Below are 19,413 nucleotides of genomic sequence, written 5' to 3'. Positions count from 1 at the left end.
CATAATGGAAAAAAATTGTTTATGATTGTGAGTGTTGGTCAAAGATGAACAATTAGAGAAATTGTCTATGACACAGAAATGTCTTTTAGTTTGTGTCCAGCATTCTTGACAAGTGATTTGGATGTTGTCTTGGCAAAGTTTTTGTAACTGCCAATGAAATGCAAATGATCCTAAAAAAACATCTTAATGAAAATTTCTCTCATTACAATAAGCAAAAAACTGAAAGTTTACAGCAAAATGACAATGATGTCTGTCATTTTCATTGTCATTAAGTAAATATAATATATCTAAAGTATACTGGATAAGACTAAATAAATCAATGTTTTAGATAAAAATTTTCTTATATCATTATGGTGAAATTAAATATAAATGATCAAAAAAAGATGTCTAGTTTGCTGTTCAAAAGGATTTGGTGATGTATAAACCATAAAATTAATGTGAAAAGCTTTTTTCTTGATTTCCAAAAATGTTTCAGAGGTGCTTCTAATAATGGCAGAATCTTCCAAATAAATGGAAACTTACTTCAATGGAGATTAATTCTTTACCCTGAAATTTTAACTTCAGAATTTCATTTCAATACTTTTTGATCATATCGTATATCTTTAATATACTAAAGAATGCTTTGTTAAGAACCATACCTAGTCATATTTATTATCAGTTTTATATTTAATTTAGAAAAGATAATAAATACAAAGAATAACAATCACAAAATGCAGTAACATAAATTTGTTTGCTTTATTTTATTACTTTTTATATTAAAATTGTGTTTTTTTTATGTTTTAGACCTCAAGGATTTTTATATGACAAAGAAGCTATTTTGGAATATGTAATTCATAAAAAGAAAGAAATAGCAAAACAGCTGAAAGAATATGAAAGACAAAAAAAGAAAGAAGAGGTAATTAGTTCTCTGTATTATCCTATATGTGTAGTGTGTGAGAATTTGCTAAATTTATATTACCAAATAACATTTATTTGAAGATTGTTTTCAATCTTCAGTTTATATTGAGTGAAAATGTTTCTTCAAAAACTTTCTTCATAACTTGAACTTAAATGTTTTTTATTTTATGAGGATGATTCTAAGTTTTATAGCCTTTTATGATACTTCTGTGTAATAAATTATGACTTACTAAATTCTCTAGAGATTTACTAAAATTTCTGACAAGTTTTGAATTTTAAGACTAAACAATTAATGAATTTCATTTAAAAGTTTTTTAATTATTTAGTTTATAAACCATAACAACATTAGTAATAATTATTATAGTGAAGCATCAAATATCTGGACTGATCCGGATTTTCAAATATATGTATAAATTAGCATTTTAGGTACTGTTAAATTCAAATACAGTGGGTAATCGGTTAATGAACATAATCCATTCCAAGGCTTTGTTCGCTATCCAAATTGTTCGTTAACCGATTATCGATTTACCATAGGTTTTTATGGGAATTTGATTAATTCATTCTGAAGACCCCAAAAAGTAAAAAAATATATATTTTCTTACTATATTTATTTATATGTAATAATAAAAATACATAGTCTTGCATTTTTATTAGTCATGTTTTTCTGTTTGTGGGAGTTAAAGAATCTGCCTAATGTCTATTGCTTTTCTCTCTTCTTCAGGATTTTCAGAAGTAATTAATAGCATTGTAATTGTAGAGATCCCCAAGCCTATTAACCTCAACCTGGTTTGTATGCCATATTAAGACTGTTGATCTGACATCCCTCGCTTCTTCAAAAGATCTTTAATTAATAGTAGATACCAGCATTAATCCTCTTTTCCAGAATAAAACATTTTGCCGAGTTTCTTGGTGTTCTTCATTCAAGAGTTCTTGGCATTCTTCTGTTGTCAGATCCATTTAATGTTCCATTATGAGCTCTTCAATGTTTCCTATTTCTCAGATGTGATTTTTGTTACTCCTTTAGCTGCTTTAGTCGTCTTGATTATACTGTATCTTTCTTAGATAAGATTGAACTGGGCCCTACTGTAGATTTGTCCAAGCCATACTGCCCAGCAACATCAGACATTTTCTGCCCACTCTCTACCTTTGCTATTATACTCTCACCTTTTGAAAATAAAAACCGACGGAAAACTTAACGAGTGCCTTCCTGACAGTCTCGCAAATACTATAAAAGAATTGTTTCTGTCAGAAAAAGAAAAGGCTGGAACTACCAGGGAGTATTTCAAAGTTTGAGGAATACTATCTGATTAGTATATATCGGATTGAACGTCGATTCGGAGCGTGAGACAAGTTGACATCGAAGTTTTGAATTGTTACCTGAAAATCAATCAGTGTTTGCTATTTCTGTTGCTTCTTTTTATCTTTGTTCAGTGAAGTGTTTGTTGTCCAACCATAAAAATCTTTCACGAAAGTGTTCATTATCCGATTTGTTCGTTAACTGATCACTCACTTTACATTGTAATTCAATATGTATTTTCTTAGCATAAGGTTGCTGTTGAGAACAAATCACACAGGAACTGTTTCTGTGATGATTTGTTCTCAACAGCAAGCAACCAAGATTGTAATTCAAGTTTGGGTTCTTGGTTCACAAGTACTTAACAAAGAGCATAAGAATACTAGAAAGATTCAAAATACAACATGCAGAATCACTATGTTTAAACAGAAAATTATTAATTATAATTTCAAAATTAAAAATTTATGAATTTTGAGTGAATGTTAGAATATCAACAAACAACTTACTGTTTGAACAGTTACTATTCAATTTTCAACAGTTGAATCTTATTTTTGACGCTTTACTGTATTACTATTTTTTTAAACAAAAATATTCAAATACCGATTAGTTGGATGCACAAATGATTAAGATTTATCATAATTGAAAGTTGCTTGTAATGATAAAATTACCTACAAATACTTTATTATAACTTAATATTTAAAATATTTGTAGGTAATTTTTTATAGGAAATAATTTAAATTATCTAAAATCAAATAAAATCAAGTTTTCTAATATATTTTTATAAAATTTATAAATTTGGTTCCCATAAATTGGATTAAAATTATCATTAACTAGCAGATGAGCCCAGCGTTGCTCAGACAAAAAGTAACGTTAGCAAAGATTAAGATTATTAGATTATAGTCTATCTTACCCGTTTTCACTGAGTGCAAGAATTAGGTCCTCCCTCTTCTGAAACTAATTAGAAAATTTTTAAATATCTGCTTACCACACCGGGATAATGATAATTAAGACTCACTGCAAACACATGGACATTTTGGATAAAGAAAATAAAATAAAAGAACTCCATGAAAAATCAGGGAAGTAACTTTTAAAAAATGGAATTTTCAAGCACAGGTTATGAGAGATATAAATGGGAGAATAATCTTGGAGACAGAAGAAATAGTGAAAAGATGATATGAATATGGAAAGTAATTATTCCAGGACAACAGGGAGGAGATTGAATCTCCCAGGAGTTAGAAGGCCCACCAATACTCAAATAGGAAGTTGTAAAAGTCATTGACAAACTTAAACCCAGTAAGGCTTCTGGCCCAGACAATATAGAGCCAGAATGGATCAAAGCTCTAGATGATGGAGGCATCAATGCCCTAGTTAAGCTATGCAACAACATCTATGAACTGGGATACCTTCCTGAAGACTTCAAACAGTCTATATTTGTTCCAATCCCCAAAAGACCAAAAGCAAATAGGTGTGAGGCTTTTAGAACCATAAGCTTAATTAGTCATGTGGCAAAGATTCTAACTTATATCTTGTTAAATACAAAGGAAGATGTACTGAAGACATAAGTGAAACACAAAGTAGTTTCCAAGAGAATAAAGGAACAAGAGAAGGTATTTTCAATCTGAAAACTATTTTTGAAAGAAAAACAGAAAAATATTTATCTGTTTTATAGTTTATACCAGTGATTTTTAACCTTTTTATACTCTCGGCCCACCAAATATTTCATATTTTTTTTGTGACTCCCATTTACATTTGTTAAATTATGTATAATAAATTGATTTTTTTTAAATTATTGCTTTATTTTTTATATAATAAATGTAAATCATAACTTTATTATTTCATTATCTATTTAAATAACATTCAAACTTCACAATTAAACATAAAAACTCATTAATTTTTAACAAAAAATAAAATAAACATTTAAAAATTCATAGAAAAAACAAAAAATATTCAAAAATAATTTAACGAGATTTCTTGTGGTTTTGTAATTCCTTGAACTTCTATGCTTATGAATTCATATTTGATATAATCATGATTGTATTTTTTAATTTTGATGTTACTTAATTTTATACCTTTAGTTTTAGGACTTGTGGTTTTTTTTCTGTTGCATTTTTCATTGTATCATCATCGGAACTTTCACTAATATTTTCTTCACTATATTTTCTTTTTGAAGGTCCTGGTCTGTGATTACTTACATTAAAAAAATTTTATAATGTTCCTTTCTGTTTTTTGCTCATTTTTATGGGTTAATTATAAATAATTAAAACTAAACACACAATATAAGAAAGAAATGCACTATTATTCAATCCAAAGTTGATGCTAAAACTAAACTAAAACTAAAACACCCACAACTTGTTGTAAAGATTTTGCATATCTTTTGCAAAAATATTTAAATTTTCAAAGCCCACTATTTTTCCTAATTATTTTTAAAATTCCAAGCATTAATAGTTTCTTAGAATTACTTTGGAATAAAAGAAGTAAATACTGCAGTGTAAGTAGCATATTTGCATTTATTTCTTCTGTACTAACAAAATTGTATGTAGGAAGAAATAAAAAAAAAAATGAATAGGAAAAACTTTGTTTCTTATTTCACTTTTCAATACAATATTTGGTTATACATCAATTTTCTTTTTATTATATTCTGAAGGAAATTTTGCATAATTTGGTGGCCCTCTGTTAAGAATCACTGGTCTATACAAAGGCATTTGATAATGTGAAACATGATTACCTTATTAAATGTCTATTAGAAAATGGTGTGGATGGAAAGGATGTCAGATTGCTTACCTATTTATACTGGAACAGAGCTGCAATAAGGATTGGTAAAGAATTTTTGCAAAGCTTCCCAAAAAGGAGTAATGCAGGGTTGTATGCTGTCTCTGATTTTGTTCAATCTTTAAGAAATCTTTATGAAAAATCTTTGTTCAATCTTTCAGAAAAAATTTTCAGTCAGGTCAAAGATCTAAAAGGAGTAAACGTAGGAGGCAAAAATTTCAATAATCTTAGGTATGCTGATGATACTGCTATTAGCAGAAAATGAATGGGATCTAATGATGCTGATAGAAGAAATATCAGAATTGAGCAATCAATTCGGACTAACACTGAACTGCAAAAAGACTAAAACTATGGTCAGTTGCAATGAGAAAGAAACTCCAAAAGTAAATATTAAAATTGGAAACAGTAAACTGGAGCAGGTCAAAAGTTGTCTATCTGGGACATATCATTACAGATGAGGAAAGAATGATCTGGAAATTGGAAGGAGGATTGGAATTGCAAGGACTGCATTTACAAACATGAAACAAGTGTTGACATCAAGGGAGATTAGTATACAAACAAGAGTTAGGTTGGCAAAATGTTATGTTTGTTCAACCCTGCTTTATGGAGCAGAGAGTTGGACAATGAATACAAATAATGAAAAGAAATTAAAGGCATTTGAAATGTGGATGAATTGAAGAATGCTGAGAGTTCCTTGGAGGGCAAGAAGAAATGAAAATATCCTGGCAACTGCAAATCAGAAAAGAACCTTACTAGAAGTAGTAAGGAAAAGAAAACTGACTTATCTGGGGCATGTACAGTACTGTGACACCAAAGTCTACAAAAACTATTACTGGAGGGAATGATTGAAGGGCAAAGAGGCAGGGGCAGGCCAAGAATGAACTGGTTCAACAACATCATGAATTGGACATAATTAATGTATGAAGAGTGCTCAAGAGAAGCACAAGATAGAGCATGGTGGCATGAAATGATCATTAACCTCCTGACAGGAGAAGACACCTGAAGAAGAAGAAGCAAACACTAACTGGTGCATAGTACCACTAAGAAGTAAGTGATGAATAACAAATGTTTTTGTAACTCTTTCTGGGTTCTTCTTCAGATTTACTAAATTCAAAAAATAAGCTGGATCTTCCTAAATCATTCTTAAATATAAATTTTAACATAAAATTGAACATTAAGATGAAGAGTTCAAATAAAACGAACTTATGCACATGCACTCCCTGTGTGAACTTTATATATGATGGAACACTAAATATCGTTGAGGATTTTTAGAAGAGTCTAAAATATGTTCAATTTCTTGCATAAATACAAAAAAGGAATCTAAAATAGTACAATAGAAGCCAAGTTCTTTGGGTAATCCTCAACCCCCTCTCTCTCCCTCTAACCCCTGCAGTGGGAATTTTGAAAAATCCCTTCTTAGTATACATTCTCATGACGTACCCTAACTGTGTACCAAATTTCAACTTTCAACTCCTACCCGTTTGGGCTCTGTGCTTATTATTATTACTATTATCAACTCATTTTGATTATATTGTAAGATTTAAATGGAAAATATTCTAGTGCATATTTGAGTTCAAATATATTATTTATTGGGCTACAATTTGAAAAAATTGTAGACCTATAAATTCTCAGTTGTTTGTTTGTCTGTCCTTCATTAATCTTGCAAATGGTGTTAAATAGATGAAAGTTAAGATGAGAGGTAGAAAGATTAGGGGCAGGAGGTCCCAATTAACTCTATATGAACTTCCAGTATCAACCAGAAGTCACGTGACTTCAATTTTAAAATTTTCCCCAGAGCGGAGTTACATAGATGATCGGCATGACTTTGTTGTTGTTATGTAAAATATGATGTACAGGGACAAGACACTACAGTACTAATTTGAGGTGGAGAGCATGTATTATAAATGAAATAAATTTAAAATATGATTAAAAATTGCAGCCCGGCATTGTGATGATGTCACAATAATTTTTGTTCATTTATTTAACATTCAAACATTGCACCTATTTCTATATTTATTAAAGCAAGATAGCATAAAATAATATAAACATGAAAATTTTTAATATAGGCTCATAATAATACTTTTTTTAATAATACAGTGGAACCCTGGTTAATGACCAAATTGGTTAACAAACTTTTATTTTGCGAAAATTCTGTCTCAGATAACAAACTTAACAGCTTTTTGTGTCAAATTTGTAAGCTTGCCGACTTTTATGGGGAATCAGTTAATCGTGCATCGGTGATGGTCTAGGGTCCATTCATACATTGGTGATGGCGGAAGAGACAAAGATGACAAGTATTTTACAGTGAAAATTGTTTATTAGAACGGGAAGATGCTTACATATTTGAGGTGGTTGGAAATGGCTTATCTACAGTATTTTCTCCCAGCACTGAGGAGCAATGTATTGCTGGTCCTACAATAGTCCAATTTTACAAATCTGTATACCAAGGCACTGTTCACTAGGTGTTTTCAGGTTACCAATGATACCGACTTAACTCTTAGAGCTTTTTGGAAGGAGCATTTTAACATCCTGCATTGCATCAACCTTATTGACAAAGCTTGGAGTGAGGTCTCTCACCACACTTTGCAATCAGCTTGGAGGAAACTTTAGCCAACTTGTGTCCCAGAACGAAACTTTCAGGAATTTGAAGAAGAGAGCTCTCCTGATGTAGTGCATGAAATCATGTCCATTGGCAAAAGTTTGAGTAGAGGTAGATGATGCAGATGTGGAGGAGTCGCTGAAAGACCATCAAAATGAACTAACGACAGAAGAGCTGGTTGCCATGCAGGAAGAACAGATGAAAATCTTACAAGAAGAGCATTCGTCAGAGGAAGAAGCTAGGGAAGAAATCACCAGTGCTGAGATCAAGGAAATTTGCAGAAAATGGAATGATGTGCAAGAATTTATCGAGAAGCACCATCCTAACAAAGTTGTGGCTAATAGTGTCATTAATTTAATGAACGACACTGCATTCTAGTGCATTTTAAAAAAATTTTGATTAAGAGAGTAAGACAATCAACTTTAGACTACTTTCGTGTTCCTTATCAAGAGAGACCTCGACTCGAAGAACCTCCCAATGCAGTGCTACCCGATATTTTTATGCAGTGCTACCCGATATTCCTCTTCCAAGCATTAAGCTCCGTAGAAACAAAGGTATGTACAGTACTACTTTATTAAATAAAGTTTACATATTTGTTGCTGTAATGACAGATACTACATTTTCTTATCTTTTCATCAAAGAAAACCCATTTTACAAATAAAATTACAAAAATACTGATGGGTAGAATGGATTAATTGTATTTGCATTAATTTCTATGGGAAAAATTGCTTCTGTTAATGAACAATTTGGTTAACGAATGGACTTGTGGAACGGATTAAGTTCATTAACTGGGGTTCCATTGTACTATTTATTGGTTACTTATCAGTTATTTCATAGGAGAATACTATAATAAAGTTATTAATTCATTGTAAATATCAACAAAAGCTAATAATAATATATTCTATTACAAATTTTATCACATTTGAAATAAAGAAGTTATGAAATGATAAAAATTTAAATAAAAGGAAAAAATGCTAAGTTTTAATATTTATTGAAAAGTTGTGCTATATAGAAAAGAGAAAATTAATAAGGCGCACATTCTATTTCATTAGTTAGAATTAGTGATTTGAGAGAAAACAGATAGAGGAAATATATGTTCTTTTTTAAATAATTGATTTGTGTCAACTTCAAACGACCACTCTGCTGTAGTAGATTTGTCCTTTTGCTGACTGTATGCTGATTCTTCCAATCCTTACTCATTTAATGGAACATTCTTATTGCATTTAATTAATTTGCCATTTTGTTGGCAAATTAATATTTCATCAGAGTTTGAGAGCATAAGATTGATTGAGTAATTGATAACATCTTTTTATCTATTTGATATTAGGTGTAAATATATGTATTATTTATTATTTATGTTGTAGTTTGTTGTTTTCAAATCAAACCATTGTTACATTCAAAAAATAAAAAACTGAGGATATATGTGTTTGCACATGAAAATAGAATATCACTTTGATTAACGTGTATGGCAAAAATTTACCAATATGTTTCAACGATTTCTTTGTTTATTTTTTTAATATAGGTATCACCATGTCCTTGAATGTGTTTTTAATGTTTACAATGATTTTTAAAATAATTTGAAACATTCTACCATGTGTTGATGTTACTCCTTTGAAATTTTAGTAATAATATCTGATAGCATTTCTTTTACACTTTCTAATATTTGCCAAGCTATTTTGAAACTTCCACACTCATAATAGCCTAGTTCTGATTTTATTTCAGCTTTATTTTACATTAATATTTTACCCATTTTATTATCTTTTTTTTTTACCTCGTATATTTACTCAAAAAATTCAGGAAGAGTATATTTTGGAATCATTGTGTACTACTTTTATTTTTGCAATTTCAAAAAAGACTATGTATCTTTGTCTGCAGGTATAGTGAATATCTTCAAACTCTGTATCTACTGTATAATTAAATTTACTTTCTAGTTGTGACTAGACTAAATTCCATTCAACACTGTGGTATCCAGTTTTCATCTATTGTTACTAATTTAGTTATTACTCAGCATGAAATAGCTAAGAAATTTGAGAATAAAAACTTACCATTGTATCATTCACATCAGTAAAGCATTTGATTCAGTTCTTTAGTATTATTAGACTTTTAAAAAAAAAACATTTTGATGTTCACCTTAATTTTCTAACTTGGCTAAATCATTACTTTTTATTGCAAAATTAAAGTAGGAGACTTTTGGTTTTGTAATTTTTCACCAGTGTTCAGAATTCTTTGGGATCTGTTTTAAGTAGTAGGATTTTTATCACTTATCTGGATCTTGCTGCTGTTTGTGTAAATTATAAAATTACAGCTTATGTTGATGATTTAAAAATCATTAACATCAATCCAGAAACTCTACATGCTGATCTCAGTATGTTAGTTGCCTTCCTTGAGTCCCCAAATCTTAAAATTACAGGTATACCTCACCTTACGTCTATAATTGGTTCCAGGAGAGGCGGCGTAAGTCGAATTTACTTGTCACTAGGATGAACCACAAATTACCATTCCCAGTTCTGCATTTTATTTATAAATGCATTTTTAATAATATATGATTAGAAGAATCCATTTTAAGCTTACAAACAAATAAATTTTAGTTTTTAATATAGTATAGAAAAAAGTAATCTAAATTTATGAATACATGTACAGTACATACAGTACATACTTGTGAATGTACTGTACTACATGTTTACAATTTGGTGATATTTACAGTACATTGCAGACTCTTTATTTGTGAATGTGGTTTCTCTAAGACATTATAAAATAAGATGATTTTTTAAGGTTGAATAACAAATACAGTTATTGAAATTATTTTGTGATAGTAGAAAATAAACTAATTTATGTTAAATTTACCAATATCGAGTGGCACTGACGATGACGCCAAATGGCAGATATTGAAACTACCTTGGAAAATGCCAATAATGAGTACTTAAAGACCACTAAATAAGACGACAACACAGAAACACAGGTGTTTTCATGTTTTGTTCTCTAGGATTTATGATGATTGTATTAACATTTACTGTAAATGTACAGTACATATTTTAATGATTTTATGTGCTTTTAATGCTTTTCTAGTGATATTATGACTTCAATATTTGTGGCGGATGGATGTAAAGTCGAATAAAATGACTTAAACTTGGTTTTTATTTTTCCATATATTTTTTTGACAAATGACGCATAATCGAGAATAACGTAACTCGAGGTATACCTGTAATTTATCCAAAACAGCATCTACATGGTATTTATTGTTAGGAAGTTCAAATTATTATGCCTTTTATTCAGTATTTATGGGCAGAAAATTTATTATGTTCATTCTTACAGTGAAACAGGAATAATAATTAATGAAAATTAACTTTTAAACATATTATTGACAACTAGTAAAGAATCTATAAGAAGGAAAATCTTTTGTCATCACTGTAATTTTCTCATGCTCAGTTTTGAGATCTCTCTTCTTCACTAATTTTCAATCTGGTCAACTGCTGCCTACTTTATAATCATCATGAGCTCCATCAATTCTTAACAATATTTTGAATGCATTTTTCAAGCTTTATCTTTTCTTTAACAAACTACATCATCAGGCTTATGCTGATTAGAGTGAGGTAACACAAGTAAATATGGATTCCAAAAATTTTTCATTAATTATTTCAATCAGCTATTATTTTTATGGATACTTCAATGGTGGTCCTCCGGAAATTCAGATTTCACCTATCATTTTGCCACTTCTGGTTTTATGTTGTCGCATTGCAATCTGCCGATTATTCTGTGTGAATGGTCAACATTGATAGGAACATCTCACAAAGATGAATGCATCATCTCACTTATTTGTGAAGTTTACTGGAATTGAGTTAACCCTATTCTGTCTAATCTCATAAAGCTTGCAATAATTTCTTTTCTATAATAGACATTGTCTTGAAACTTTCACTAGAAAATACACTTTTCTAGTAAAAAAATTTCATTACAAATTTATTAGTAAAGTAAAATTAAAAAATCATAATAAATAATTTTAGAATTTTAAAATTTTTTCTTAGAGTAGTAAAGTATTCTATGTAATTTAGTAAAAGTCTTCTTGAACTTCTGTAATTTTCTTTCAATAATTTAATATACCATTTAAAAGACAGATGCTGTTGAATAAATATGCAAAATTTGCATTTTGCTTGAATTTTTTTTTTTTTTAAATTTGAAAAATTGATGAAAATTAATTTTTTATGATTAATAATAATGTCAAAAATTTTTGATCATAGTATGTTCTGAAAAAATAAAAAAAGTATTCAAATAATTAAATACATTTTAAAAAAAGTTTTCTGAAGATCACTTTTTAATTTACATTTTCTTGCTGATGGAATAGTTAATAATGTAAAAACTCACTATCTTGATATTCACCCAGCTGATTTTTCAAACCAATGGAACTTCTAATGCCTCAGTGTTCTAATATGTTGAATGCAGAAGAACTCCCATGTAAATTTGAATTTAAAATCATCTAGAATTGACTAATAGGATGTGTCCAAGTGTAAAAGTTCCAAAACTGTTTTTCATAATTACGTATCAAACAGTCCAACATGGCTTGTCACACTTGTTAATAGTTAATATATAATTATTGATGGATTCAAAGTGTCAACTTTGGATTAGAATTGTCATTCTTGTCTGTCACAATGGGTTGCAAAATACATTTCCACAATCTGTCAAGAACCAAACTAAATCAGAGATGCCTTGTAAAGATAATAAATACACTCAAATAACCTTGAATAAACAGCAAAAATTTAATAACTAAGATGTTTTCAGACATTTTTAACTTCTTTCTAGTAGAATACATAATGGAGTGCCACATCAGTAGTTTCAAAAAGATAGTCCAAAATACAAATTTAAATTTTTATCATCTGAACATTAATATATTGTAAAATGAATGCATAAGTTTGATAATATTCAAAAAAATTAAAAAATGATTACATATAAATAAAAAGTAAATAAAATAAAGGAATACATAAAATAATAATAATAATGATAATAATTGAGTTCAGCAATTTTGTTTATTAAGTATTATTTGTTTAAGTACGGAATATCACATTTTCTTTGGTATCAAGATAATAAAATATAAACAAATAGCATTATTGAATTCACATTGCAGGCCGCAAGTAATTGTCTTGTGGGCCATGACTGCTATATCTTTGACATGCCTGCTCTAAGACATTATAAAATAAAATGATTTTGTAAGGTTAAATAACAAATAGTTATTAAAATTATTTTGCAATAGTAGAAAATAAACTAATTTATGTTAAATTTACCAATATCGAGTGGCACTGACAACGACGCCAAATGGTAGATGTTGGAACTACCTTGGAAAATGCCAATAATGAGCACTTGAAGACCGCTAAATAAGACGACAACACAAACACAGGTGTTTTCATGTTTTGTTCTCTAGGATTTATGATGATTATATTAACATTTACTGTAAATGTACATATTTTTATATGATTTATGTGCTTTTAACACTTTTCTAGTGATATGACAACTTCAGTATTTGTGGCGGACAGACATAAAGTCAAATAAAATGACTTAAACTCGATTTTTATTTTTCCATATTTCTTTTTGACAAACAATGTATAATTGAGATTGACTTAACTCACAGGTATACTAGACTCACAACAACCTTTATGTCATCAGTAAAATATTTAATTATAAACAAACGTTTTCGACCGTAAAATTTCCAGTCTTCATGAGGTTAAAAGTTCTGAGATTCGAATAGCCGTTGTGCTTGAAGATTTAAAAATATTTTTTAGAACGTATGTAATGTTGCATATAGAAATTCATTATGCACATGCGTACCAAGCATGGCATGAATAAAAGAATGTACAAATGAAAGAAAATATTAATCTCTTTTTACATACAAAACAGTGGAGAGATGCACTAATAGAAGTTATGGAGTTTTCACCTTCATAATAGATGTTCCAAGTCTTAGAAATATTAATTGTGTTCTTGGAGTTGATGCAGTTATTACATAACCCTGCTTTGTATATTTTGAGAGTTTCTAGGAAACGTATGTGTTCTCTTCGGTGTGATATTTTAATTATTTGCGCGTTATGTAGGTCAGCTCTTATGCCCGGGGTCAAAGCATAAGTAGATAGGGCAGTGGTAACTTTGTTATGATCAATGTCATACCTGTGTTTGCGTAAATGCTTATCTAGAGAACATATCGTAGAGCCAATATACACAAGGTCCCTTTGAAATCTGTGGTCCCATAATGGGACAGAATATACTCCTGGAGCCAATCTTTTGTCTATCCGATGTTTGCAGTTGCAGATGATGTCATAAATCGTATTACGCCTCTTATATGCAATTTTTTTGTTTGTAATTGCCATAATTTCTTTATAAATAGGGTCAAGGTGGTGGTTATATTGAACTACAACCCAAGATTGAGTATTATTCGAGTTGCCAGTGCATGCATTGTAGTTGTTGCTATTATATGCTTGCAACGAATTTTATAATTAAATATTTGGTTAATGTTACCCTAGGATCCAAAATGGCAACGGGGGAAATTTTTCCCTACGTTGGAGACTGCAACGGGGAAAAAATTTTTCCCTTGATTCAAGATGGCCGCGTTTCCGGCCGCCATTTGAATTTCTCTGCAGACTCCGTGGACGTTAACCGAAATAAACAATAAAAAAAAATAAATTTTTACTCACTTTTTGATGGTGGTTGCCTACTTCTTCCTACTTTTTTTTTTTTCCTTTCCGATCCATTTTTTTTTTGGTTTCGCCAGTCTCGATACTTTCCTTTTCGCTTGGTGCGGCTCTTTTCTTCCCTGTTCTTTTCGATTCGGCTGCTCTTTTATTGGTCGATTGGCGTTTCCCTTCGTTCGATTTATTACTACTTGGCCATATAAACGACAGAATGCAACCCAAAGAAATGTGGCCGAATTTACTTTTAAATGTTCCTTCAAAGGCAGAAGTCTTCGTTCCTCACTTACTACATCGCAACAAACAGCTTTCTCTATTACTCCGATAATATAATTTGCATTTAGAATCGCACGGAATGCAAACGAACTTGGTCGGCAGTATGCCTAATTTTACAGTAAATTTCAATGCGTTATCGATACGGGGAGGCAAACCTAGCTCCAAAAAGTCATCTTCCATTAACTTGTAGAAATCACGGGTGGTGCAACTCGACCGAAATTCGTTGTTGCAACTCGAATTGGCAAAACTACTCATTATCTAACAATTGGCAATAAACTAAATGCGGGGAGGTGAGGAGAAAAAAAAATGAAATATCGTAACGAGAAAAAAAACAGCAATTACGTAATTCGTCGCAACACTGCAGTAAATGATTCCAACTGGAAACTAGTCGATTTGCATAAAATTGCCCAGAAAGGAACATAAATCACATCGTACATTATGCATTTGCATATTCGTTCGTAACACCCCTACGTATTTCCCGCCTATTTAACTTTCGCACGACGTTACGAAAAAGCTCCCTCTACCGTTGCAAATATACACTACTGTCTCCGTTTCGAGGTTACAGGAAACTCGGTTACGTCCAACGCAGGGTAGAAACCGAAAGAAGGGAAAAAAATCCCCACGTCGTCGACGTCTCGACTCTAGGGAAAAATTTTTTCCCCGTCGCAGTCTCCAACGTAGGGAAAAATTTCTCCCGTCGTCATCTTGGATCCTAAGGTAACATTAACCAAATATTTTACTGGTGACATAAAGGTTGTTGTGAGTCTAGTATATAATATACCACTACCCATAAAGTAGTGTGGATAACCTGTTTACAAGGTCACAGGTATACCTCAGGTTACATCATTTTATCTGATTTCATGGTCTTCTCCTGAATAGACCAACATGCCAGACAATCAGTGAAAATATGGGAAATCAGAAGTTTGATGGAATGAATGTTTTGGTTGTGCAGTGTCAAAAATAGAACATTTAGGTTTTTGAATAGGTTTGAATTGAATGTTTTAGTGTGTTGCATTATTAGTTTAAATGGAAGTTTTTTTAGTTTTAATAATGGAAGCAAGATGACCATTTTTTCTTCTGACTGAAGACATTCCAGAGTTTCATGGGTGATCTAGACACCAAGGAGTGTTGAATCACAGATTGGGTTTAGTAAAGCCTATGTTGTTTTGTGGTGTTTTGTTGTATGCATTATTGTGGTGTGAGACTGTGAGAGACTAAATAAGCTTTGTCACATCTGCCATCATGTTCATTTTTTTTTTTTTGAAAAGCATAACTAAACATTTCTCTAAACGCACCGAAAGCTGGAATGGTTGAATAAAAACACCCCCCACCACTCATAGCTACTCTCATTAAATTTTAATCTGATGAAGTAAAAATGTCTTTTTACATCAAATAAGTTACAAAAAGCTTTAAAAACAGAACATTTCATATGAGAAATCACATAGGTTACAAATTATTTGTTATGTGAACAGATGCAGTTTAAAAAATGATACATGTTAACTAACTCAAATACAATTAAATTGACTTAATTGACTTAATTTACTTATTCTATATAAAAGTAGCTGTCTTGCTCAATGAAGACCCCTAAAAATGACTGAAAACTTGCATTTCCATTAAAGTTTAATGTACTGGAGTATGTACAAGTGGTATGCAGTGTTTTTAAACATTTCTCATAAATTTAGGGTAAGAGATTTATAAATTGAAATTAGAATGCAAATTGGACTTGAATATAAAAATTAGATATTATAAATTGTATGTTCATAAAATAGTAGGAAAATAGGTATATAGAAGTGATAGACATTGAAAATATCATGTAAATATAAATCACAGTAGAAACTTTTATACTTTTATATATATTCAATTCATAATTTATTATGAAATAAACAAATATTTGATCAAAACATAAAATTATTGATGTGAAATAATATAATTTATTTTGTTGTATATAAAATTGTAAGGTTTACATATTTTTCCATAAAAAGAATATATGTTAATTTTGATTCTTTTATTTTAGCAAGAACTGTTGGAATTAGCAAAGGCAGAACAAGCTTCTAAAGCTGAAACATTTTTGAAGGATGAGAAAAATTTTACAGCTTTTAATGGTAATTCAGGTAAATCATTTTGTATGTAAATTTCAATAATTATTAGGAAGTAGTACGGCATAAAAGTAATATGTAAATATAAATACAGTAAATCTCCTGATAACTTGGATACATTTTTTTGAAAAATTGTATGGTAATTTAATTTTTTTTGGCAATAGAAAATTATAATTAACAAGTAATTATTGACCCTTTCAAAACCTTGTTTGAAAGGGTCAATAACTTGAGTGAACAAACGTTTTCGAATCTCCACCGAGATCTGCTTCAGGTTTGTTGGTATTCCGACCTTGGAATGCCAGGAATTCAAATTTGGATTTCAAGATTTGAACATCAATGAACCTGAAGCAGATCTTGGTGGAGATTCGAAAATGTTTGTTCACTCAAGTAAACATTGTTACTTACTGGAAATACAAAGGTTTTGAAAGGATAAATTACAAGATTCCAGTAATCAAGTAGTGTAAAGTTGGTGAAGTAATTATTAACAAAATATTTAGGATAATAAAAGTTAAAAAAATTCAGGTTGATATATACAGTAGAACCCCAAATATTTAAGTCCCAATTAAAGGTGTTCCACATTCTCAAGGTAACTTATGAGCAAATACACTACTATTCTTATGTTGTAATTCATAAAAGAAAGTTAAAAGTGATAAATATCTATTACGAAACAATATTTTTTGTTAAATTTTATTATTTAACTTTAATGCAAAACAAATCATTTGTATTAAAATGCACCTACAAAAATATTTTTTTTATTCAAAATATTGTATATATTAGCTGTATAGTAAATGATGTAAAAAATATTCTTATACACAGTTACATTTGCTAAGTTATAAGAAAAAACTGAAAAGTGCTACTGTGTAAATCTTTTTTGTTCTTAATTTTTAATCCAAGATGGTTGTGGCTATCTGTTCTATTCAAGTTTTTGGTTATATGAGGTGGTTTTGGTCCACGTTTACTCAAATAATCGGGTTTCTATTGTATTAGTAAAAAATATTACAAAATACGATTTAAGTGGTTTTCGAGGGCACCAAATTTAATTAAATATTTGGTCCATTTTTTGTGAAATTTGATTTGTTGGCAGATCACCATTTGATTTTCAGCTGTGAATGAAACAGTTTGTTAGTGCTAACATTAGAAAAAAAATAAGATACCGTATCTTATTTTTTAAGATATTGTATTTTCTATTGGGTCTACTTGACTAATGAAACTGTGTCATTTTGTACCATCCAAGTGTCGTAATAAACATGACAATTGTAGGTTAAAATAACCAAACTTTTTATATGGTTTTTGTTTTAATATTTGTTATATCCTAGTATTTGATTTGTATAACTACAAACCTTATCTTATTGTATGGGTTTATCATACTGAGTGACCAATCTAATACATTTTAAAAATTTTCTTCCTCTACTATACACAATTTAAAGAATTTTTAAATAATGTTAGATTGTCGCTTGGTGGGATAAGCTCTTATGTAAGATAACATTTGTAGTTATTTAAATTAAATATTAAATATACTATAATATAATAGAAGGATTAGAAGTACAAAATAATCTAATAATCTTAATGTTTGTACTTATTTTTTCCCAGGCAATGCTGGGCTTACCTGCTAGTTTCTAATATTTTTTACTAAAATGTAATGTACATAATTGGCATGAGGTTTTGATCTTCTATATATTTTAAATATTTAATAGTAACTAATATGTATAAAATTATATTTTTTGTAGATGAAGCTAGTACTAGTAAACAAAGTATTTGTAACATGAAAAATGGCAATGAGAAAGTTCTGCCAAGTTTTTGGATTCCATCTCTAACTCCGGAAGCAAAAAAATGCAACTTGAAAAAACCGGTTTGTATTTTATTAGTTAATTTCTATTTAACACATCTAATATACACAAGTACTAAATTGGTTATATATTTCAGGATTCCACCGTCTATTGTCCGATGAGTGGAAAGCCACTAAAAATTAAAGATCTCGTTCCCATACAGTTTATGATAATACAAGATTCTGAACCAAAGTCTCTCATCGCTCGTAAAGTAAGTTGTTTTATTAATTTAAAGACTAACGTCTAAAGTGAAATTGTTATATTATAATGATAACATTAAATTATCAAAACCATTCCTTTCATACTTTTACAGCTTGGGTTCATTTAAGATAAATAAATGTATTCAGTTTATTCATAGACCTGCTTCAGGCATAGCGTTAGCTTTCAGAAAATGCATCATTCTGAAATTCTACATATGAATGTTAAAATCGTTCTATGATGCTAATTTTTAAATTTAAAATATACAATCCATAAAAATAATCATCAAATATACAAGCCATATTTTAGCTGGACAAGCATGAAAGGTATGGTTTTGATGATAATTGTTCCAGCATTGTACTTTGAATAACATTAAGTTAGAAAATCAAAAAAACAAGGTAGTAGCTACTATTTATACATTTGCAAAAAATGTATTTATTTAGTTATTTGAATGTTGCAACATTAATCCTCTATTTTTTCTGATAAACAAATCCTTCGAAACAGTAACCTTTTCGAATATATTAACAAAAATTCAAATTACAGAGGATATTTAGATTATAGTAATTAACGTAAAATTAATTGATTATTTATTTGTTTATTGTTTAAATAATATACATATTTTTAAATTGTATCCTGAATGTAAATTTTAATGTAATGTATTCAAATCATGTAATCAATTCAAACTTTCAACAAAACATTCTATTTTTGATTAGCCATTTGTTCAATGTCGTATATACCTGAGGACGTCTATTTCACATAGATGAAAATGTTTGTAAACTTTTTCTTTTTTTTGTTA

At 29.7% G+C, this 19,413-nt stretch overlaps 1 protein-coding gene across 3 annotated transcripts in view; it reads left to right on the top strand.

The window, feature by feature from the left end:
* LOC136975659 (nitric oxide synthase-interacting protein) overlaps window positions 1–19,413 on the top strand; it is a 39,794-nt gene that overhangs the window by 10,827 nt on the left and 9,554 nt on the right. For 2 of the 3 annotated variants that reach the window (XM_067270764.1, XM_067270763.1), the window contains 4 exons: window positions 784–895; window positions 16,512–16,608; window positions 18,321–18,442; window positions 18,517–18,630. In XM_067270764.1, the coding sequence (XP_067126865.1) occupies window positions 784–895; window positions 16,512–16,608; window positions 18,321–18,442; window positions 18,517–18,630 (445 nt within the window). The remainder of the gene's footprint in view (window positions 1–783; window positions 896–16,511; window positions 16,609–18,320; window positions 18,443–18,516; window positions 18,631–19,413) is intronic. The other variant, XM_067270765.1, reaches the window with a different exon arrangement.

The sequence above is a fragment of the Centruroides vittatus genome, unplaced genomic scaffold (genome assembly GCF_030686945.1).
Source record: "Centruroides vittatus isolate TY-2023 unplaced genomic scaffold, ASM3068694v2 contig_377, whole genome shotgun sequence".
NCBI classification, from domain to species: domain Eukaryota; kingdom Metazoa; phylum Arthropoda; class Arachnida; order Scorpiones; family Buthidae; genus Centruroides; species Centruroides vittatus.
The sequence above is the reverse complement of the archived record's forward strand: the minus strand, read 5'-3'. Positions and strand labels throughout refer to the sequence as shown.